Source organism: Perissodus microlepis, chromosome 8 (assembly GCF_051167445.1).
Source record: "Perissodus microlepis isolate ML-2025 ecotype Zambia chromosome 8, ASM5116744v1, whole genome shotgun sequence".
In the NCBI taxonomy this organism is placed as follows: Eukaryota; Metazoa; Chordata; class Actinopteri; order Cichliformes; family Cichlidae; genus Perissodus; species Perissodus microlepis.
Window position 1 is genome coordinate 20,200,904 of NC_140468.1, and position 23,995 is coordinate 20,224,898.

General features: G+C 42.1%; 1 protein-coding gene across 1 annotated transcript in view; it reads left to right on the plus strand.

Annotated features, from left to right (window-relative positions):
• The window catches only part of fam20cb (FAM20C golgi associated secretory pathway kinase b), a 58,327-nt gene extending 34,654 nt beyond the window's left edge, over positions 1–23,673 (plus strand). Inside the window, exons 4-11 of the mRNA XM_084938112.1 lie at positions 14,512–14,604; positions 18,533–18,648; positions 19,184–19,364; positions 19,661–19,770; positions 19,995–20,076; positions 21,107–21,166; positions 21,375–21,525; positions 21,955–23,673. Coding sequence (XP_084794238.1) covers positions 14,512–14,604; positions 18,533–18,648; positions 19,184–19,364; positions 19,661–19,770; positions 19,995–20,076; positions 21,107–21,166; positions 21,375–21,525; positions 21,955–22,071 — 910 coding nt within the window. The 3' untranslated portion in view covers positions 22,072–23,673. The remainder of the gene's footprint in view (positions 1–14,511; positions 14,605–18,532; positions 18,649–19,183; positions 19,365–19,660; positions 19,771–19,994; positions 20,077–21,106; positions 21,167–21,374; positions 21,526–21,954) is intronic.
• Positions 23,674–23,995: the final 322 nt, after the last annotated feature.

A 23,995-nucleotide genomic window follows, 5' to 3' on the forward strand; every position in this document is an offset into this window, starting at 1 on the left:
GCAGAGACAGAATTGCTCTGGAAAGGCCACGGCAATCAGTCTTAGCTGAGCCTGTCTTCTAATCATCCAGTGGAGATTTTTATTCTGAATTGAGGTTATTTTTTACAAATTGCCACGTCAAGTGCCTCCAATGAAGTTAAATATGCAAAAATTACAGACACGGGTGAGTGAACGGGATTCCTTATCGGACTTGAGTCCGGGTTGTTTATTGTGCTACGTATGAGATGTACAAATGTTATAGCAGCTGATCAGACTCGAGGTCAGACTAACAGCAGATATAATCCCAGTGCTTGAGATTGAACTGTCATCCTTTGATGTTCACACTCAATAAATAAGTGTTTCTGCCTTTTATAACCAAAAGTATGTAGCAGAAGAATCACAGATTTTAGATAGTTATTATGAAAGGAAAGTACACCATCTGTCAGTTCTAAGGTTTTACACAATAAAGAGCTTCACCTGGACAACAGCACTTATTATTTTACTTACTTCTTTAAAAAAAAAAGAAGAAGAAGCTAGAATGCAGAAGCAGTGTGTGAAAAACTCTTTCACCCATCTTGCTTCCACAGGAATTAAGAGTAGAAGTAGCAGCCAGGTGCTGATAATCAAATGCATTTGATTAATTGATCATGAGCAAGTTTGAGGACCTCTATAAAAGCAGAGGCTTTAGCAGCTGTAGGTCTGGAGCATTCAGGTGTGTCTTAGTACAAAGCCAAGGAAAAAAGACATCAGCAATCATTTTAGAGAAGCACCTGCTACTGGTCATCAACCTGGGAAGAGTTATAAGAGCATTTGCAAAGAATTTGAAGTCGACAGTGAGGAAGATATTCACATATGGAAAACATTCAAAACAGTTCCCAGTCTTCCCAGGAGCTGATATTTTAGCAAATTCCTCCCAAGGTCAGAGAGTGCAATGTTTGAGCAACTACAAAAAGGCTTCAGTTAGCATGCTAAATGTTAAAGTTCGTGACAGTACAATTTGAAGAGGACTGAACAAGTATGGCTTGTTTGAAAGGATTGCCAGGAGAAAGCCTCTTCTCTCTAAAAAGAAAATTTCAGCACAGTTCAGGTTTGCAGAGTTACATGTGACCAAAGCACAAGACTTCTGGAACAGCGAGCTTTGGACAGACGAGACCAAAGTGGAGATGTCTGGCGCTAAATCACAGCGCCACGATTAGAGATAGCATATTAGCGTAAATGCCTCGTGTCAGCTGTCAAGCACGGTGGCGGAGGGATGATGATTTTGACTCTTTTTTTGCTTCAGCCATTAACTCCTTCATATATCCAAGTATCCTCAAGTCAAATGTGAGAGCATCTGTCTGACAGCTAAAGCTTGGTGTGAACTGGGTCATGCAACAGGACTGTGATCCCAATCAAAGCAACAAATCTACAACAGAATGACTGGGAAATAAAAGATGGTCCAGTCGAAGTCTAGTTTTCTACAACTGCTTCTCCATTTTGGCTCAATTTTGTTAAATGAATTATGGCACAGTATAATATAATATGTATTGTTGTTCGTCTCAGATTGGATTTATATCATTAAGACCATATCATTTTTAATTGAAACCCCAGAAATGACAGGTGGTGCGCTTTCCCTTTAGTTTGTTGGGGTTTTTTAGTATCCTTCAGTGGAAATAGTACAGTTAGGCTGTTTGTTGTGTTCGAGTTAGGTTGAAATTTAACTGTCTTTCAAGCTGTTTTATATGTGTAATAATAATTAACTGTAACAGTAGGCTAATAAAGATACATTAGGTAACTTAATACTTGCAAGTTATAATTCCCTGATGCTTACGCTTAGTGGGGGGGCACTTAGATGCATTAGCCCGCCAGGCTTGCAACACTTGTGTTTCCTTGAAAGTACCTGGAGTACCAGAACTCGAAGAACCTTAGAAATAGAGACGGAGTACATCAGAAACCTAAGATTTACTGAAAAAATAAAAGCAAGGGTGGAAATCTCCCACTGATTCCAACTGTGCAAATCACAAAAGCTGCACTCGTTTATTTCCTCCACAAACGTCGTAGCATATCCTCGCTGTAAAGTGTCACATTTCAAAGGCACGGAAATATATTCGCAGTCTGTACAGTTGTGTAACATAATGTGATTATTTGGTCAATATGTGGCCCTGCATGTTACTCATTCACGCAGCGCCGTGTGAGCCAACTGATGGTGGCAGCGCTTCACTGATGTTGTTCCTTTGAAAGCTGAATGAATGCGGCAGATTAAGGATCATCTTTTATGCCGTACAGGGAAATTCATCATCTCTCCTTCCCACTTGCAGACACACACACACACACACACACACACACACACGCACACACACACACACACACGTTATCCAACCCTGCTTTAGAAATGGAAATTAAAAACAGTTCAGTCTTGCTCTTATGTGGTTTATAAGGGAATTCACTGAAGCATGTTTGCATTTTTGTTTGAAAATCAGATCTTGTGAATGTTTACTATGCCTTCATGTTATGTTTCTCACATAGAAAGCAGGATTTCATAAGGAGAGAATTTATCCATCCATCCATCCATCCATCCATCCTCCCTTTCACTCTTTATGATTAAGTCCTCCGACTCCAGCTTCCAGGTGGAAGGAAAAAGCATTAGACGTTTTTGCAATACTTAATTGAATTTCACTCAATTTTTAATCGAAGCCAATTTAATTAAGTCGGAGCCCTTGCTGATTTCCTGCTGGCTTTGGCGCATTCAAAACCAAGTAAGAACCGACTGTTTATTTCCAAGGAATATTGCAGCACTGAAAGGACAACTCCTGGAAGTGTCTCCCAGGCAGTTTTCTATCCACAGCCATTCCATAAATAGTACTTTTTCTTCCTCCTCTGACAAACAAAAAGAGAAAGGCATGTTTTTTTGTCTCTAATGAAGCAAGCGATAGATAAGTAGAGGTGTTGAGCTAAACGCTGGTGCTGTATTAGGATGTGTGCTGTTGCTGTATCCTGCACAGATACAGCACCTTGAGTGGTGAGTATCTCTCTCGGGTTATGCTGAAATGACGACTTCATCTTTATGGCCAGTTTATCTGGATGGAATATTTGCACAATATCCACACTTACCATGACGGATTAATGCGAAGATAATCCCAGTAGAAGTCTTAAAATTAATGGCGCGCACATTTCACCTTTTTCTGTCCCTTGTCTCTTGCCATAGTCTAAAAAAGCCTCTCAATAACAATCTAGTTGAACATCCTTCTTTCAGCGTCTCCCTCCTACTCCTCCTTCTCCTCTCACAGCTAACAGACTTCATGGTGTCATGCCACGCAATAAACCTCTAATAGCTGTGTTTTGCTCAGTGATTTTCATTTAGGGCTATTCTTTGCTTAAGCACAGGCCTCTTTGAAGTGGCACCGGGAAAAAAAGGAGGAAAAAAAGCTGTTGTGTTCTAAAGGTGTTGGCTATTTATTCAGGATGACTGCATTTACATGGTGCTGGCCCCGGAGGACACAGAAGCTCAATTCGCAGCTGAATACAGATTCTTTTAAAATCAGTTTTATTGCATAAATCATTATATTGACATTAGCTTCATGCACACACGTTGAGAATGCATTTAACACGCACGCATAGCTGTTTTCCACAGGGAATAGCTCAAGCTGTAACAGTGATTTTTGCACTGTTTGTGTGTGCTAACCTAGTTGTCATCATGCAATCTCAATACTTTCATCACTTGCCAGTGTGTGCGTAAGGGTGTGTGTGTCCTATTCTGTGAAGCCTATATGTGCCTATTTGTAGTTCATTCTACCTAAACCCCTCAAAAATGTGTGTTTACACACCTTCCTCTGTGTGTGTGTGTGTGTGTGCGTGTGTTAATGTGTTACAGAGAGAGAGGGGTAGAGTGAGCTTTGCCAGAAGGAAGCAGCTGTCTTTCTGTATGTCAGGCCTGGGATCTGAAGGGGTAAAGGAGTATAGAAGGAGGAGGAGGTGGAGGATGAAGAGCACTGCAGTGCCTGGGGAGCCATGACAGCTATCACACTTAGAAACTGTGACACACAAGTTAAACACGCACACACATGCACCTGGATTGGTCTGTGAAGGTTATTTAGAGAGACCTTGAGTGTTTGCGGTGTGCTAGTTAAAAATCCTTGAGTGAAATTTTTACTACCTGACTCATTATGGCTGATACGCTCGGACTTTACGAGGTGTTGAAGGTTGATGCTGATTTTTTTTTCAGCTCACATCAGTTTGTGTCTTTATAAATGCTCATTTTTTAAATTTTGTAATTGCCAGTGTGAAAAAAAACAGGCGGCGTTTCTGTTGGGCTCAGCAGTGATGGGAGTATTAAGGCCTTTCACTCAAGAGGTGCCCTGAAATGCTTTTAAAAGAAGAGTGGTAGAGAGCGCACTGAGGTGCAGCAGGTCAAATCATGATTTTGAATTTCAAAGAAAAAACACATTAACGTCACATGAAAAGGCTTTTTTCCCTTTTCCTTTCTTTCTTCCTTCCTTCATTTCTTTTCTTTTCCTCCTCTTCTCTTTCCTTCAGTCCTCTTTTCCCCATTAAAATATAAGGAAATTAAGAGACAAATGTGTTGCTCCTTTTTCCTGCCTTTTCCTTTCCTTTGGTTTCATTTCCTTCTGTCACCTTCCCTAAAATATAAGGAAATATAAAAACAGAAAATGTTTTGCACTTTTTCCTTCTTTCTCCCCTCCACTTCCTTCCTTCCTTCATTTCTTTCTTTTCTCCTTCTTTCCATTGCCTTCCATTCCTTGTCTTGCACCCTTTTCTGTCATTTTCCTTCCTTCCTTCCTCCCTTGCCATCTTTCTTTCTTTCTTGCATTCTAGCTTTCTTTCTTTCACACACACAAAATGTCCTCTCAGTGCACCACCCACAGAGCGGAGCACTTACTCATACAAAATAAGATGTCACATCTTCCCATTTGTGCGGTAAAACCTGCGTTCAGACATAAGATTACAGCAGAGGGTTATAGCAGCAAAGGCCAGTAAACAGCAACACGTATCATCAGATACAAACACGCAGGTGCGCCTGTCTCATATGCTGGTAAAAGCCTTTTTTCTCAATTTATCAAATGTCATTGCGCGAAAGGTCAGCTTTCACACGCGTTATGCTTGAGATAAAACAATGCACCGCCTCCTCTCATCCCCAATCTCCGTGTGGTTCTGATGGTATTTTTTGACCCATAAATGGTATTCGCTATCTTACCCTCTTATGCATTTAAAGCTTACCTGCTGCCTTGGCGCTCAGCTCCTCCCTCTCGGGGTTTAGAAAATCATTTAAGCTGCTACGTCTTCTTTCTATGAATGTGTGTGTGTGCATGTTAACGCTCTGTTTGTGCAGATGTGTACGTACGAGCGTATACGTTTTTGTGCACGCGATCTTGCGCTCTCCCCGCCATGCCCGTGGGTTTGACAGATGATGTGTGACAAGTGTGTGGAGTCAGCCCTTTGGTGGGAACCCGCTGGGGCTGGAAGATGCCCTTGTCTTTTTATATTTTGCAGCATATCTTTTTACTCCTCTCTGCTTTTTTTCTCTTTATGCTTTGGCCCGCGACCATAGCTGCGGGCTTATGGTGATCGATTGGCCGCTTGACTTTGAAACAACAGAAAATATCCTCTCCGGTCTATATCCAAACGCACCATGACATGGTGACACCCGGGTTATTACACATCACCTTGGATAGGATATTCACTCCGGTTGTAAAGTCAGATGAAACAATATGTTGGGGATGTTTTGTTTCCATAATTCAGCTCAGCTGCAGATGAAACAGAATACTGCAGCACGAGCAAGAATTGCTCAAAAGTGAGCAGTTGGACCATGAAAACCATGAAATGCAAATGAAAAAAAAAAAGCATATATTATGATTTGTGTGGAAGGAATTCACAGTGAACGGCTTTGTGCATAATTTTGACTGTCACCACATTTGAATTTTTCTCCATAATGAATGCGTTTAAGCCACTGAGATGCATTGCTGATGTCTTAAAAAGGATTTTGATTGTGAGCAAGGGGAAAAACTCAACGAGGGAACATTCTGAGAAAGGAGAACCTTTTTTTTAACTTTGAAAACGCAAAAGTGAACAAATAGTTAAGAGAGTAACTTTTGTTTTTTGGGTTTTTTTTTTTGTTTTTTTACATCTTACCTTCTCAAAGATAAAGGAGCAGATGAAATACACTGTGGTAAACACTGCTTTCTTCTGGAGCTCAAAGCTTGTATTAGACTCCAGAACACAGAGTTTAAACAAGATGCATATTATATATAAACCTGCTAAAAACTGCAGCTTTTGTTTCCTAAAGCCTTGAGAGGCCTTACATGGACAGCGAGATAGATTTCTCAGTTGTCAGCTAATGCTAGCTAGCTTGGTTAGCACCTTTGCTTTGCTACAATCTATGGATTGTATGAATGGATCACAGAATTTAGCCTGACATGCAAATAAAATACTATAACATAGCTAATTATAAATAGAACAAAGACATCTAACAGGCTGTCAATGCAGGTAACAGCACAGGAAATCATATTTCTTTGTCAGAAGTTTGCATTTGAAAAGTCTAGTTCAGAGGTGATGCCTAACAGGTAGGCTGGGATTATACTTTCCTATATATGCACCAAAGTATACTACATGATTCAACCACTTTTAGCAACAATAACTTGATGTAATTTTTTTCTGGATGACTTGATCGCTCTCTGAATTATGGCTCACTCTTCTTTACAATGTTGCTTCAGTTCATTGAGGTTTGTGGGCATGCCAGGGGTGTCCAACTCCAGGCCTCAAGGGCCGGTGTCCTGCAGATTTTAGATGTCCTTGATCCAACACAGCTGATTTAAATGGCTAAATTACCTCCTCAACATGTCTTGAAGTTCTCCAGAGGCCAGGGGTCCGTTCTTCGTACCTCGCTAAGTAAGTTAGCTGGATTTGATTGTTGACGATTTCGCGTGATCTTGGATCGTTCGGTTCTCCGAAGCTCATCCGGGACTTGCTGTCATAGCAACAGATCCGTACGGGTAAACCTGCTTGGGAGCAGGCTTACTTTATGTAAACAGGATTAGATCGCGGCCACTCAGGTATGTCCGCTTCATTTATACCAAAGCAACAGCGATATTTTTCCACTGTTTTTCCATAAATAAATATTATCAATGTAACTAAAGATAATGCAGTATTTGATTCTTTTATTGATTTCATACAGATACATACAGGTCATTTCCTAAAAAAAAAAAAAAAAGGGAAATGTACTATTAATCATTCTATTTCATGTATTTGATTATTTCAGATGCAATTCATATTTTAGAGTAGTAATAGTAAATTACTTCGTGTAATCAAGATGAGAGACCACGGCTATAAAAGCGAAGGTGGATTTGGGAAGTCTGTCGCAGCCATGTCCTGTCCGTTTGTACGCGAGCAACCCATTGCGGAAGGTGCAAGATTGATAAGGAGAGTTTTCAGAATTCAGCGTATATTGCGGGATAGACAGGATCCTTTAGCTCAGCGCGACAGTGTGCTCATAGAGAGATATCGATTTTCCCGTGAGGGTATTATTTACTTAACCAACTTGTTGACGAGGGGGTGCAGGACCACCACCTGTCTTTTTTTGCTCTGCCCTTTTCTTGGTTGCTGTTATAAACAAACAGATTATTTCAGGGTCTCTTTTCAAGAGACTAAAAGCAATATAAGTGATAAATATTACCATTCTGTAGAATATTCTTATATTTCACTTTTACTTGTTCCCATGTTCTAGTGGGTCCTGTTGTGGCTCTAATGTGAAAGAGGATATCATGTAATATAATATAATATAATATAATATAATATAATAAATTTACCCTACCGCCTACTGGTGTTGGCCAGAGGGGCCGATGGCGCGATATGGCAGCCTCGCTTCTGTCAGTCTGCCCCAGGGCAGCTGTGGCTACAACCGTAGCTTGCCTCCACCAGTGTGTGAATGTGAGAGTGAATGAATAGTGGGATTGTAAAGCGCTTTGGGTGCCTTGAAAAGCGCTATATAAATCCAATCCATTATTATTATTGTTATTAAATTACTTACGAGTTGAATTTGTCAGCAACTTTCTGCCAGCCCTCTCTCCTTGCTTTTGCAGCCTTTGCAGTGTTCCCTTGCGTTTTAATTAAACTCTGAAACTCCTGAATCAAGAGTTCTTGCTCTGCTGCCGAAAAATACTGAGCGCGCTCCTAAGCCACCCAGTGATCTCACATTACTTCATCCAGCTGTACTAATCGTCAACAACAGGTGTGTTCGGAGAACCGGAATAGCGAGCTCAAAGTTGGCGCGATGATTTGATCTTGGATGTAGTAAGCGAGGTACGAAGAACGGACCCCTGGTAATGAACTAATCATTTGATTCAGGTGTGTTGACCCAGGGTGAGATCTAAAACCCTCAGGACACCGGCCCTTGAGGCCTGGAGTTGGACACCCCTGGTTTATGCACAGCTCTCTTAAAGTCCATACCGCAGCCTTTCAGTCAGGCTGCGGTATAGACTTGACTGAGTCGTTCCAACAACTTGATTTCAGTTGTTGTAGATTTGCTGCTGTGCTCGGGATCCTTGTCCTGTTGCATGACTCAATTTTTGCTGTACAGTGGTCCCTCGTTTATCGCGGGAGTTACGTTCCAAAAATAACCCGCGATAGGTGAAATCCGCGAAGTAGCCAACTTTATTTTTTTTTACAATTATTACAGATGTTTTAAGGCTGCAAAACCCTCACTACACACTTTATACACTTTTCCCAGACAGGCATGAACACTCTCTCTTGTTTAAACACTCTCAAAGTTCAAACCTTCATAGAAAAGTAAGTCCAGTATTATAGAGTGAAACTAAAGGCACCCGCGGTTGCCTTTGACGGTGCAAAACGTTTCGTCGACATTGTTGTGTTTGTTGGGGAGAAAACTTACAAATATACAGTACAGCACTTCAGAGTCACACCGCTAGCAATCGAAGATTTATGTAAATGTGACAGGCTGAACACATGCTGTACTGTACAGAAGACACGGCACAAGATTGATTGACAATGGTCTACAGCCAATCAGGACACAGAACACAATGCGCTGTAAAAAACAAACCTGAGAAACAGTAAGACCGCGAAAGGTGAACCGCGTCATAGCGAGAGCAAAACAAGCTAAAATCCCTGCACCACCTTGCTTCACAGCAGGTATGAGGTCTTTGTTCTGCTATGCTGTGTTTGGTTTTTCTATCACTGCACATTATAGCCAGCCATCTCCTCTTTAATCCCAACTGTCCAAAGGATATTGTTACATAAGGCTAGTGGTTTTTTTCAGATGCAAGTTTGTGGCATGTGGCTTTCCCCTTTCCTTTTGAATACACCATACACATTAATTTTGTTAGTGTACTCTCATGAACTTTGACAACTGTATGTTTATATCTACTGTCAAGATGGCTATTTTACCACATGAATCTACTATGACTGACTTGCTTTTAATGTCAGCCTCAAGTGGCCATTTAAGGAACTGCAGTTTTGGGCCTTCGTGCTGGCTTTATTATTAAACCCCTGAGGTTGTTGCGTGGTACTAACCATGCAGAAGAACTTTTAAAAAGAGAGCTGGTATTGAGTTGTACCATGGGAAATTTAGGGAATCCTGTAATAGCTCACTTATGTGGCCATTCAGACAATTTGCAATAGTGGCTGGTCTGAGATAATTTTACACAGGGCAGGAGATCTAATATGATACGATACTATATACTTTATTGTACCCTTAGGGAAATTTACTGAGGAATAAATTCTCATAAGGGTACAATAAAATATATCATAGTGTATCACATCAAGGTTACTCGGCGTGTGTATTTCAGCTTCAACTGATCATTAAATCTAATGATTAGATTTTTATTTGCAGATCTTATTAAAATACTGTGACTTGATGTCAATAGCAGGTCAAATGAAAACGCCTTTTCCCCCCATTCTCCTTGGTCCCCTCTGTGTCTCGCTGGTGTTTCACAGGTCAGCTATGTCCTGTATGCACAGGTAGATTTTCCAGATGCAGCGCTTTCATTCACCTTTATGTTTTCACACTGCTGTGTGTTTGCTAATAGACTTTCGCTGCCCCGGTGGCTACCGGGGGCCCCTCGGAGCAGAGCCAAGAAACTGTCTGGCTACTCAGTGTAAACTATGTGTTTACAGCAGGGCCAGGGTCACAGTGGGCATGCTCGGCTCAGTGCATCTCACCTGCTTGTGATGATAAAGGAGCTGATGTTTGGTGTAGAAAGACAGCTAGTTCTAAATATACTGTTACTTTTCTCTTGCTGAGGAGGAGAAGAAATGCATGCTGTAGATATCTACGTTTCGTTCAGCACGAGTCCGCCGTGGATTTGTAAATATTTTAAAGGTTGGGCTCGAGCAGGCAGTCCAAAATGAAAAGGACGAGTAGCTTTCGAGCAGCCGACATCTCTGCCCTCCTCACAGTTTCCTTTGAACTCAGTGCATACTGTGTACTCAAACATTTATAGACTTTATTATGTGGTCATGCATTTATGCATGTTTCCTCTACCGTGCTTTGATGGAACGCTTCCCTCGTAACGTGCCCTTAATGGTTTGTTTGATCAGGACGCGCGCAGATTTTCCAGAACACAGGTGCTTGTGTTCCACGACTCAAACACAATGTTACATAATACAAAACAGCTGCGTATTTGTGAGTTCAAAGGTACCTGAGAGACGTACCGTAGCTCGTCCTCCGTGTCATCACTGCTAATCTGTCTGTTTAACCTTTCGTCGCAATTTATTTCGCGTCCTTCCTTCACTTCTTCCTCTCTTTACCCTTTTTCCTCCCGCTCTCACTCGGCAGCGGGGCAGGGGGGGGGGCAAAATGACATGCTCTAAATAACTTTATTGACATTTGAATTGGTTGTGGACTGTGGTAATTATCCAGCCTTCCTGCTTCCTGGCTGGCATTCAGTGAGAGGAGAGCATCAGTGAAGCCACATATCAAGCCAGGCCACAGGCAGAGATATTTGTCTCAAGTATAAACATATACTGCTGGGCTCTTATATTCTTATTCGCACCATCATAGAGAACAGCAGTGATTCAAGCATATGCACCTTGGACAAGCTTTATTATTGGGTCTGTGGAGCACTCACGAATAAAGCACCTTATTGTGGTTTCTTCCCCTATACAGGGAGAGGAGTGTAGCATGACTACGTGAAGTATTTTAGTGAGTTTCTTTAAGGCTGAGTGGCCATGAATCATCGCACTAGAATGTTTGTTCATTCTTATCCTCCAAGAAATCTCCATGACTACGCTCCTGTATGGTCAGCACAGTCATGAAACACTGGCAAGTCAGGGCTGCAGTAAGACACGTTTCCTTGTAGTATTTTTTCTTTTACATTATCTTTGTTTTAAACTATACAACAGTCTCCCAAACAGGGCTGGAAATCAGCTTTGGTTCCTTCTAAAGGGGTATTTTATCTACTGCTTTCTCATCTTATCACAATGTGTGCATAACATTCAAAATGTTTATGATTTTGGGCATCGCCTTCTTGTTAACTTTGGAGCCAAAGATGATTGTATCCGAACTAGAGCCTAGGTATTTGGGGATTTGAAAAATCTGATATATCAGCCGATATATTTTTTCTTTTCCCTTACACTTGTTATTTGTGGTTATTTACAAGTCCGTACTAAGATAATGTGGCAGTGCAGGTGAGAATAAATTTGTTGTAGGTTACTTGTTTTCAGTCTGCTTAGCCTTCCCCAAACCGCACCTCAATTCTTAATTAAGCCATTCGCCTTTATCTGCTAAAAACTGAAATATGAAATTATATTCATTTTCAAATAATTATATTTGGTGATACCAATATATCGATATTTCTGTAATATCAGCTGATAATATCGGCCAAGACAAGAGAATATGGTTTGCAAGGTGCATCTATACCCATCTTCTAATCAGCATTTAGTATTATATGAATAAATATCTACTCGCCAAAACTGGAGCACAGGCTTCTTGACGAGGTTGCTAGGGCAACTGAATGCACTGATAGATACATTTGTCGTGTAATTCCATTAAAAAGACTAAACAGCACCGCAAACATGGTGAGAATGGTCTGGTACTGACTCAATATAGTGGAGGTGCATCCGCCTGTCACCTAAAGCAGACATGCAACTAACTGATAACTGTAAACTTTGATACATTTTAAACAGGTGATTATCACGTCAGCCAGCCTTGAATGGTCAGTTTTCCACCCACTTGAATACAGGTTGGCCCAGTACAGCTAATAAGGATTTATCAGCTTCACCTCAGATAATATAAAACTCTCAAAACAAACCCTTAAATTCAAAAAGAAAGAGCAATGCGTTTGGAATCCCTCTTATAGAAAATGCATGCTTGGGTTTTGCCATCAGTTTAACTGAGGTACAAGTGTGCCAGTGTTATAGGTTTTCTGTGGTTAATGAACTTGGACAACAAGGCAGCGCTTGAAGTACATTTAAAAAGCTTTCTGTTGTTCAGTTGTAAATAAAAAGGTAGTTTTTGTTAGTGAGCTTTACTTTTGGTAGGTGGATGCATTGCACTGGTTGTTGTTCCTTCCTGTTTCCTTTGCTTCTGTATGCCAAGCAACATTACCTCTTCACATTTTAGTCTCCAAAATTCATTTATTCATTGGAGGCCAGTCCCCCTGTTGTTTTGGCAAACAATAGATTCAGCACCTGACTTTACGCCGCTGTTGATAAAGTAGCTGCTTAATGTGTCGGCGTGAATGATATTTTTTTCTGTCGCAGAGCTGCTGAGCAGCGTTGGGTGTAAATAGACACTGTTTTCTGCCTTCATCATTTCATGTTTTTTCCTTCGTGTGGAGTGAGAGCTGTGTCCCTGAAGCGAGGCTATCCAGAAGGAGAGAGCGATACAATCAAGAGACAGCGGTTGGCCTTTACTGGCAGAGTCTCAATGACCGCTCGGGAGTGAGGCCGAGAGTAAAAGAGAGGCAGAGAGTGAGGAAGCAAAGACTGAGGAATGTTAAAGGAGGAATAACTTACTGCTTACGTTAACTTTAGATACTGAACGTAGTTGTCTAATGCGAAAACACAAGCCGAACGTCTTTTATTTTGGGCAGTTTTGATGCAGGATTCACTCTCAAACTTTTCTGCTTGCTGCAGTCAAACTTGGCCACCCATCTGCACGAGGCTGCCTGTCAAATGTTCGCAGGGGAGATTGAGGATGGGGATAGATTTTAGAAAGACAGAACAAGAAAGATAAAGAAGGAGAGGAAATTGGTGTGGGGGGGGGGGGGGGTTTAGTGGATGAGAGTGTTTCTGGGCTCCATGTTGGGTTAGTTAATGACTGGTGCATATGTCAGCCACGCAGCTGTGGAGCTACAATCAGCCAGCCAGCTGAGGAAGGGAGTGACGGATGGACTGGAGAGAGAAAAAGAGAGATGCAGACAGATAGAAAGTATTAAGCCGTGAATGCGCGCACACACACACACACACACACACACGAAACTAGAGAAAACAGTTCTGAGGGAGAGCAGTGAAGCAGAGGAGGTGAGATAGAGGATTTTGAGTGAAATAAACAGAGAGAGCCATCCAGAGGGAATAGAGAGCGAAGGAGAGAAAGAGAAGTTGCCAAGATAGTTTCCATTCTTATCCTCCCTCAACTAGCTGAAGTAGAAATGGCAGAGGCTGCAGTCCAAATCATTACACTCAGCTGCCTTCCTGGAAAGTATTTACTGTTGTCAATAACAAAAAAAAGACCAAAGAGAAGGCAGAGTGTATAAAAGAAGAAGGTTTCATGGCTCTCTTTGCATTCTTTATAGATATTTACATATTTTCTATAAGCAGCATCTTCTCAGGAATTCTTTTCACCTCTGCTTCCTTTGACCCCCGTTCCCCCTCTTATTTTTACCCCGGCCATCCAGCCTGTCCTTCTCCATCCTGGCCCATGTTCCATCAGCTCTTGGATTTAAGCCTTTAAGAGCCTCTTTTCCCTCCAGTAAGAGCTTTAAGGCAGAATGTGTGTGGAATGCAGTTTTTTTAAGAGAGGGAAGGATCAGAGCTGGACAGAAATAGGTACAGGGTGAGAACAGGAGCGGATGCTTCAGTAGAAAGTCTTTGACCTTGAGTTGTCCCCGCCTTCTCGCTGCCCCACAAAACACCCTGGGTAACTCTGACGAGGGTCTTTTTGTGAGGCAAGGACACTGGTTTATTGTGCCTAGGTTATTACTCACAAATGGTGTTTGTAGTATTAGCTGCACAGGTGTAAAGCCTGGGCGGATTATCACTGACTGGGCTGCTGTGGAGTGAGACATCTGTGGAAATGCGTTATGGGTTAATGTGTAGTGCACCCGTCAAAGACTGTGACACTGAATTCCTGTCATTTTGCATGCCTGCAGCTCGATTCTTTCTGTATCCATGCTAATTAATCATTGAGAACAGTGAAATGCACGCATAGCTTGATGCGTAGTGTCAAATCGCTGCAGGTTGCTGGTTATGCATAAGATATATATGAGTGTGTGTGTGCGTGTGTGTGTGTGTGTGTGTGTGTGTGTGTGTGTGTGTGTAACCCCTCAGCTAACTGTGCTTTTTTTCTTTCTTGTGTTCCTGCAGGCAGACCCGGGAGCAGGAAACGCCGCCAGACTTCTTCTATTTTTCTGACTTTGAAAGACACAATGCTGAAATTGCAGCCTTTCATCTGGACAAGTAGGTGAACACTAGCCTGTCACAATACTCTGAGACTTTTTGAAAACCACCAGTCCCTCATATAAAGCAGAAGATCAAAAGATTTTAGCTTTTCCGTACCTTGCTGCAAAGGACAACATTATCAGCTGCAGGCGAGCTACACATCACCATAAAGGAGAAGATAGACCTTTTCAGTGTAAATGTTTTATTCTGAATTTTATGTGCCTGTATAGGCACAGATCACCGTCACTAGATTGACATGCCCAACCAGTTATTTCAGTTAAAACCTTAAAAAAACAGGCAAGATATCTGATTCCATGCTTTTTTTTAAGTGAATAAAACCATAAAGCAATTCAAACAGTGAAATTCCAACTTGCCTATTTACTTTTAAAATGTAAAACAATGGCATCTTTTTCTTTTTCCATAACCCAGCTGATGAATTCAGATTGAACCTAAACGTGTCGACGAGGCAGTCAATGATTTGCACATAACAAATTATATCACATCATTTTTGATTTGTAATTTGTTGGTTTTTAACATTAGAGTCAGTGTGAACTCGAAAGCAGACTGTTTAGTTTTTGCAAGGGCAATTTATTGGGTAACATACAGTCTTGTTTGTGAGCAACGGTACTGTGGCTAGCTTAAAAATTCTGACATGCAAAGCAAATGTAAGGCCTTTAACTTTATTAAAGTGCAGAGGGATTCAGAGTTGCAGATTTTTACTTGTAAAATGTATAAACGTCTTCATTAAAACACATTATAAAAAGCAAAAGGAAGCACAATAAAAATACACTTTTATTCAGCTTCCTGGGTCCAACATAATAATGTTTGGAACGTGGCTAAAACAAGGAAAGATGCAGCTTGGCACAAACCAGAAGGCAAAAGCTCAATTTAACTGAAACAACGTTAAAGAATTAGCTGTGAAAAGACCTCTTCCTTCAGGGGCAGCAGTGGGTGTCTGGCCTGGAGCACCATAACACCCAGAAACAGCCCTGTTGCTACAAACACTTCAGACTTAATAAGGAGGGGAGAAAAAAAGCTCATGTTCTTAAATTTACACTAACCTCCCAAGTATTTTTTCCACCCGCGAGGGCCAACATCCTACAGGGCTTTGTTCCTCCCTGATTGCTATTTCTTTTTTGCCTGTCCTCGTGTCAGCTCATTAACCGCCTGGGAGGAACACCAGATCCGTGTACCGGTGTCTTACAGTAACGCTTTAAGACACGTGTGCTCATGTGAATATTCTCCATATTTCGTGCGAAGCCTTGCTAATTAATGCGTGAATTCTCTTACATAATTGCTCGATTAGCATAATCTGGTTATTACAATATCAAAGGATAGAAAGATCAAAATGTTGCCATTCTACCTGTTTTTAAAGGCTTGAATGAGGAAAAAGAAAATAGCCGATTGAAGTCACCCCAAGTATAACAACACATAGTCTTTATGCCGTGTGGATGAAAACCTTCCATATTCTTCTGCACTTATTTTCACATTTGCTTCCTGTCCCTCAGAAACTCTTTTTTTTTCACCCAAACACAGTGAATTGTGCGAGTTTGACCCATCCAGCAGAAGCTGTGAGCTCTGAGAGGCCATGAGTCATAACGGATGAATGCTGAACTCCTGCAGCTAGCATCTGACTGAACAATGACTACAGCCTCCTTGCTTAGCTAACAACCAAGCTCTCTGACCTCACTGCCTTTACCAGGCTAGTACTTTACGGCCCACCCGGCTGCTGGAGAGACTTTAATGAAAAGAGAAATCCTCGCGAGGGCCTCTGATCGACGAGCGAGAGCAATGAGTTTTAGTGCGTTGCTGTTAAAGTCGTGCTGACGTCACTGTAGCTGTTTGCTATTATGAGCAGAGGGCTTGTGTTGTAGTCTGAATCCTGGTGCTCCTCTGTGCTGACACGAGATGATACCGAGGTCTTGCATACACACAAACACACACATGTCTACACACAATAGGGCCATAGAAGGCCGTGATGGTGAATCTGCTTTTCCTTTAGGCACAATGACACAGTTCATCTGGAATTGCATTAGAAGTGGCGTTCTTCACCAGTCTGCTTCACATCTGGTCCTCCTCTCCACATACACACATGAAAATATGCTCCAGCATATGTGTGGGTTAAGAGGAAGAAAAGGAAACCAAAGGCACGAAAGGCCCTGTGCCATTCTAAATATAAGCCAGGCAGGGTTTGCCAAAAGCAGCGCTTAATTTTTTTCCTTATTTTGTCTGTTCTAAATTAGAGCCTGTCCAGAGAGCTGCTGCTGCTGCTGCTGGTGCAGAGGCTGAGGCTACACTGCCTCCCAGGGGGGCCCACAGACACACACACACACGCACGCACAGGCACTTTTAAAGCATCACTAGCACAGCCGCGCACACGCATACACACACCAACACTGACAATGTCTTTTCCTATATGGGCTAAACTGCTTTAGGCATCATTAATAATGTGATTGGATTTAACTGGGAAGTGCTGCTTTAGGTAGTCAGCAGATTTAAAGTCATACAAGGCCAAATGTGACCTTAAAATATTAAACCATATAAGCCCCAATCTCACGAGACCCACTTGGGTCTTATACATTTTCTCAGCTGGGAATATGGGAAGCAGCGATTTCCACTGTTGTTCATTTCATGGCTCTAGCAGGTTCTCTTAAACCCAAACTAAATATAACGCAAGTTTGAAATGGGCACTGTGGGAATTGGGCTTATCAGAGGGGACGAAGATGGAAGAAAATGTGTGTGAGCGATAAAAGAGGCAGAAGCCAGCACTAGCTGTTCCCTTTAGCATGGCAGCAAGCCCAGGCCCAGCAGGCCAAACAGCACCGTACAACACCGCATCCTGTGTCCTTCTGTCTCTTTGACAGAGAGCAGGAAAGAGACTGCACGTGTCTGTGTCACTGCACCCGCCAACACACTTGATGGCATCATTTGTATGATGGGCTTGTTCTCCCATATCGCTGCATCTCTCTTCTCTCATTCCCGCGCCTTCATTTCATTTAATCAGTCTGTCTCCCCGTGTCTCCCTGCCCTCAGGCCTTGGCCATTAGGTGTTGTCAGAGGTATCAATTTTTAAAGAGCCCATGCTGGTGCTGTAGTGGGGTGGCTGCATGCATGCAGGAAGACATTCATGCCATATTAAACCTTTGTCAAATGCGTATCTGGGCTGGTTTCCGGTCAAATGATGCAAAAACACAAACCCAGAAATAGATTAGAAGGCACTGGAAACTTATATCTCTCAGCATATTAAGGCAATAAAAAGCTGCACTGAAGTTAAAAAATAGCTTAATGTAGGACCACAGCCACATGAAAACCACAGGGAGGTTTACCAGCATGTGGCTTAACTGTCTGCTACTTGTGTCACAGTGCCCCCTTCTGGTAGTGACGTTCAATCACATAAGGTTTCACTATGACAGCACAGGTATTTCGCTTCAGTGGCATAACAGATGAAGTACTGATTCCTCTAAGTGAGGGATTGTAAGTTCACCTCCCATTTGGTGTGAAAAAGCTTTTCTGATTTACAAACAGCTGGTCCCTGTTGCTGCTGTGCACACATAGAAGTTCATTACACTGCAGATTTTCAAAGGACAATGAAGGGAGGGGTCATCTGGTATCCTTTGGCAGCCCTATTGTGGCCTGTAGGTTGATGTTTGACAGTAAAAGTTAAACTAACTAAATCACATTTGTGCTTTTACATTTTACTCAATTATGACTCAGTTGTTGCTTATATTATTATAGTCCATGCATAGAGTGAAACATTAGGTTAAAATAATGACCTGTGTCTTGTTGCAATTACTGCAACTACCAACACTGTTGACGAACGGGCCAGATCCAAATAACCACGGTTAATGTATCTTTTGTTTGGACGCGTGCACTCATCGCTTTCATACTTTTTTGGTGGGCTTCCACTAAAGTCAAATGACCCTGAGTATTTGTCTCCATCCTGTAGGATCCTGGACTTCCGTCGTGTCCCTCCTGTGGCCGGCCGACTAGCTAACATGACAAAAGAGATCCGCGATGTTACACGAGATAAAAAGCTCTGGAGGACCTTCTTCATTTCACCAGGTACACATCTAGACTATTTTTAGCTTCTCTTCCAAAAACCGCTCGTGTCCATGTGCAGTTTCCCAAACATCTGCTGATGGTCTGAATTGTTGATGTCAGAAGAACACCTTAAAAGATTTTTTAACATCCCCCTCAAAAAATGCGAAAGCACAGCAAAATTAAAGCACCTCCTTGATCATAATATAGAGCAAGTCTTTTGGCCTGAATTGCTGTGATATTCATTTGCATGGGATTAGTATTATCAGGGGACTTTACCTTGTGCCAAAGCACGACAGTTAATTAGCAATGCAGCTTTACATATTATACATGAGGAAAATTGTCACAGGATTAAAATTACTGACAATCTCAGCAATTAATACAGGTCAGCGAGCGTCCCCAGGTCATTTCAATCGGGTGGAAAATGGTCTTTAAATATATGTGGACCGACTGACAAAAAGAGAAAAAGAGTGCAGTGACTCTTTAAGTATTTAGCACTGACTGGCTGATCAGAGTATTAGTATATGAATGTGTTTGCTTTTATTTTTCTGACTTTTAGCCAACAATGTGTGCTTCTATGGAGAGTGTTCCTACTACTGCTCCACTGAGCACGCTCTGTGTGGTAAACCTGACCAGATAGAAGGATCTCTGGCCGCCTTCCTCCCGGACCTGGCCCTTGCCAAACGCAAGACCTGGAGGAACCCATGGAGACGCTCGTACCACAAACGGAAGAAGGCAGAGTAAGATCCCGTGTTCAGACACTCTTGCATTCGCACGCGTTCAGTAGAAGCAAATACTGAGCGATTCACTGCATCAGGGGGTGTTTATTGAAGTCACTGACAGTTACCAGCAGCATGAATTCGTAAGAGCTGTGCAAGAGGTCAATGCTGGCTATACAGCATTAATTTCAATCTTATTACGACGCAGGAAAAAAACACTTAGATCTAAAAGTACATAGCATGAAAGGGAAAAGGGTTTAAAAGACATTTTTCCAAATCAGATGCAAAAAAATGAAAAGTATTAAACGTTTCTTCAGATGGGAGGTGGACCCAGACTACTGTGAGGAGGTCAAACAGACTCCACCTTATGACAGCGGCACACGACTGCTGGACATTATGGACATGACCATCTTTGACTTCCTCATGGGTGAGTGTCTGACATAAGACGAGAATCAGTTTTCTACCAACACCGAAAAGTCGGATTGTTTAGTGTTCATTCGAGCGAACGTTATCATCCACGACTCTACTGCCATCAGTGGTTTTTATTTTTTCGTACTTTTATACAGTATGTAGCCTTATAAGCATGTATATTACTCACATATCATAACATCCACTAGCTGATTTGTTTTTTGTTTTCCTCTTTCTTAACAGGAAACATGGATCGCCACCATTATGAGACTTTTGAAAAGTTTGGAAATGAGACCTTCATCATCCATCTAGACAATGGCAGAGGGTGAGTCAGTGCAGTACGTTTGCTACTTTGACTCATAGCTTTAGTTTAGAATGGGTGAGTGCCCGCTGCGGGTCAGGGATGAGTTGTTGCTCTAAATAGAGGAGTTTAAGTATCGTGGGGTCTTGTTCATGAAGGAGGGCTTGGCTGCGGTGATGCAGACGCTGCGCTGGTGCATCGTGGTGAAGAGAGAGCAGAGCGTAAAAGCAAAGCTGTCAGTTTATTGGTTAATCTACATTCCTACCCTCACCTATGATCACGAGCTTTGGGTAGTGACCGAAATAATGAGATCACAGATACAAGCGTCATAAATGAGCGTGCTCCAAAGGGCAGCTGAACTCTCCCTTAGAGATAGTTTGAGGTTGTGCAGTCATTTGAGAGGGTCTCACAGTAGGCCGGTCGAGGTGGTTTGGCTATCTAACAATGATGTCTCCTGACTGCCTCTAGAGTGAGGTGTATCGGGCATGTCCTATCGGGAGGACGCCCTGAGCTTCTTTGCTTAAGCTGTGGCCTCCTGCGATCCAGCCCTGAATAAGGAGAAGAAAATGGATGGATGTTTAAACTCCTTATACTAATTTATGACACCATGATTTCAGTTCTGCTCTACTAGAGCAGCTTTGCATAATTAACTGTTAGCATCTCTGGAGCTCCACAAACAGCGCTGTATATCTGAGATTACCAAATAAGGGATATCAGCTCTCAATGACATCATAAAAAACAAAAAAAATGTAATTTAAAAAAACTGTCGTAAGCTGAAAAAATTTATATCGCTTTGAAGTTTCATCTTTTGGCTCATAAGACTTGATTTCATATTTAAAACTTGCTCGTATATGAAATGTGAGCATCCACCATTGCAACAGTATACACATAAATTAAGGAAAATCTTAACAGGCTATGTTTAATTTTGTCCGGCCATTCAAATTAAACCAAATAAGTGAAACAAAAAAATAATGCTCAGGGGTTGTTGACATGATGCACAGAAATCTGGAACCACATCACATTTTGCACACTTATTTATGCTTTTCCATCCTAGCTTTGGAAAACACTCGCATGATGAGCTGTCCATCCTGGTGCCACTGAACCAGTGCTGCAGGTGAGGTCTTCATTTTTGATAGTTCTGGAAGGATAGTGCAATATAGAAGGAAAACAACCTATTTAAAAATTATAATCTGCATGAGGCTAGTAAAGGCGCACATGGGGTGTTGTTGTATTTTGGTGTGAGTGTTGCTGAGCAGAGGCAGAGATGTAAAGCGTGTGGCCGCGCTGACTCTTTTTTCCCCCCGGCTGTTCTCTTTCTGCAGGGTAAGGAAATCTACCCACTTGCGACTGCAGCTGCTGGCTAAGGAAGAATACAAGCTGTCTGTGCTCATGGCAGAGTCCCTGGTGAGGGACCGCCTCTCTCCCATCCTCATCCAACCACATCTGGACGCCATGGACCGACGACTGCGCCAGGTCAGTGCTTCACACTCATAAAGCAGTTTGCTTGGGATTGTCTATTGAATGTATTAAATTGAAACTATAAACAGTCAGTAAACGCATTCATTTGATAATTAATGTTTTTCAGCAGCTAGAAGTGACTGAAGACTTTGATTTCCGGGAGTCATTGACCAGTAGAAAGTGTGTTTGGAGGACAAAAGAGGAACACATTTGCTTAAATGCAGTCTCAAATTCTTAATCCCAGATTTTCCCTCGTTTCTTTTCATTCATAAACAAAAAGAGATCACGAACTGGAAGTCTCGGCTCTTTGACGAGTCATCAGCAGTACCACAGAGGTCTGAGAGTGGTGTCACTGTTCTCTTGTTCTTGGAAAAGCTAGTCAGTACTTAGTGGTTACAAAAAAGCTCACCGTGTACTAAAAGCTTGGCGTTTTCTCGTCACCAGGTGCTAAATGTGCTGTCAGATTGCATCGAAAAGGAGGGATACAGCTACGTGGTGGAGGACGACCTCCAGGGATACCAAGGGACAGACCACGCCCACAACAGCCCGAGAAGGAGGTAGCTGCCTCGGGGGGCGCTTGGCGGCAGGACTTGGACTGACTACCTGGAGATTTGAGGCTGGACAGACCAAACCCAGTCTACCTTTAAACTGAACTGCAATCCTGTAACGCAGATGAACTCCATCTGTGCTTAATTTCTCCGAGGGTTTAAATTCTGCTGAACTTACAGGAAAGCCCACCTGCCAGAGGTAATAGGCTGCGCAGAAGAGGACGCCTGCTGGATAGCACTGAAAAAAAGAACAGTGCAATAACTTGTAACTGTACTGATGCCCGAGACTTGCTGAAGATTTCTGGACCGATCCGGGGCTTAGCAGAACCGAACCACCCCGCGTCACCTAGACTCCTTTGAAAAATCCAAGCCTGAGTTTAGTATACCACCACAGCCGACCCCGCCGACCAACCAAACCGCTAAAGTCTTGCAAAGGACGCCTTCTCTCGCCTTTCTGGTTCAGGACCCGTTTTTTTGAATTCAGTGAATTCCGAGGGACTCGTAAAAGAATCCGGCCCCCTCCTCTTCACATGCTGAATTATGTGTTTCTACCTGCTGTTGAATATTGCAAGCGTTATGGTTAACCAATCAGGGTGGCTGGAAGAGGTAGAAGGGGACTTCCTGTTATCGTCATTATGAAAATGATATTGATTTGCTGCGATTTTTATTTTTTAACTTTATTCCTGCTGAGCCGTTTCAGCATCTCATAGTTGGACGATGAAAAATATTCGACTGGAGTGGAGTACAGGTTTACTCCTGGATTAGCCCATGAATTATTGCCCATAAATGTTACATGTCCTTAAGAGAGTATTTATTATTTATTGTTCAAAATGAATACTAATCAGTAACATATCTTCTTTTTTCCTTTTTTCTTTGTCTTAAAGCTGAATTTCCTTAATTTGTCCACAAGAGGGCAACCTGAGCACGTGCAAAAAGGGTGGCCAGCTGCCGGGTACTGGCAGTCCCATTTTACAGGCACCACACATCGCCACCTGTGTTTACAGCATTTACAATTTTTTTTTTGTTCCCCCAACTTTATTGCCTTCAGCGCAACAGACATGCGGTTAGAGTTACGGTACCAAAAGCCAAATGTGGCACTAATGTTTCTTTGTAATATATATTTGATGTCCAGATGTTGCTGTTGTGGAGAGATTATTTTTCAGGATGTATATTTCATTCATTACCAGCAGCTCATAGCTTAACTGTTGGTGTCGATGATTCAGTCACTGGCTGAAAGTTTAATATATTACATTAGGAAAAATCTAGTGCCTGTGCAATGATAGAAATACTTGAATGTCTGGATTCATAGCAGAAAGGGTTAAGCTCCTCCTGGGTACGAGCTATAGATAAGACACAGAGGTCTACATATGTGTGCTGACTCCATCTGTTCCATAAGGGGTTTTTATTAAGTTTCCATAGTCCTGTGTCAGGGCGGTACAGTGTGTATGGATGTATGGGTGGATCAACGGAGAACCTTAGATGGTGTCCTTGAAGTGAAAATGCTTCTTTTTTTTTTTTCTTTCTTTTTGTTTTTATTCCGCTCATCGTTTCTGTGGATTTTATCTTGAATTTCTTTGCATCATGGTAAAAGTGCAATAAAACAAAATCAGCATAATTTGAGTCTTTTTTTCCTCTGTACACACTTCTTCCTGACAGTAACAATGTGTCTTTTTCATTCTCTAAAGCAAAGCAAGCAACGTAATGTGAAATGTCATTAAACAAATCATATGCAAGCACTCTTCCGCCTCTTTTTAGTGAGCCAGATCATTTTGACTCAGCTCAAGAAGAAGAGCGAACCTCCTCATCCGTCTCAGTGCCTCGCAGCTTTCTGAGCTCTCTCTTTTTCTTCTGACCTTCAGTCCTCGGGATAGTTAGGATAGGATATTGGATTAGATTTGGCCCGTTCAACTTTAATGTGGATCCTTTGGTTTTGTGGG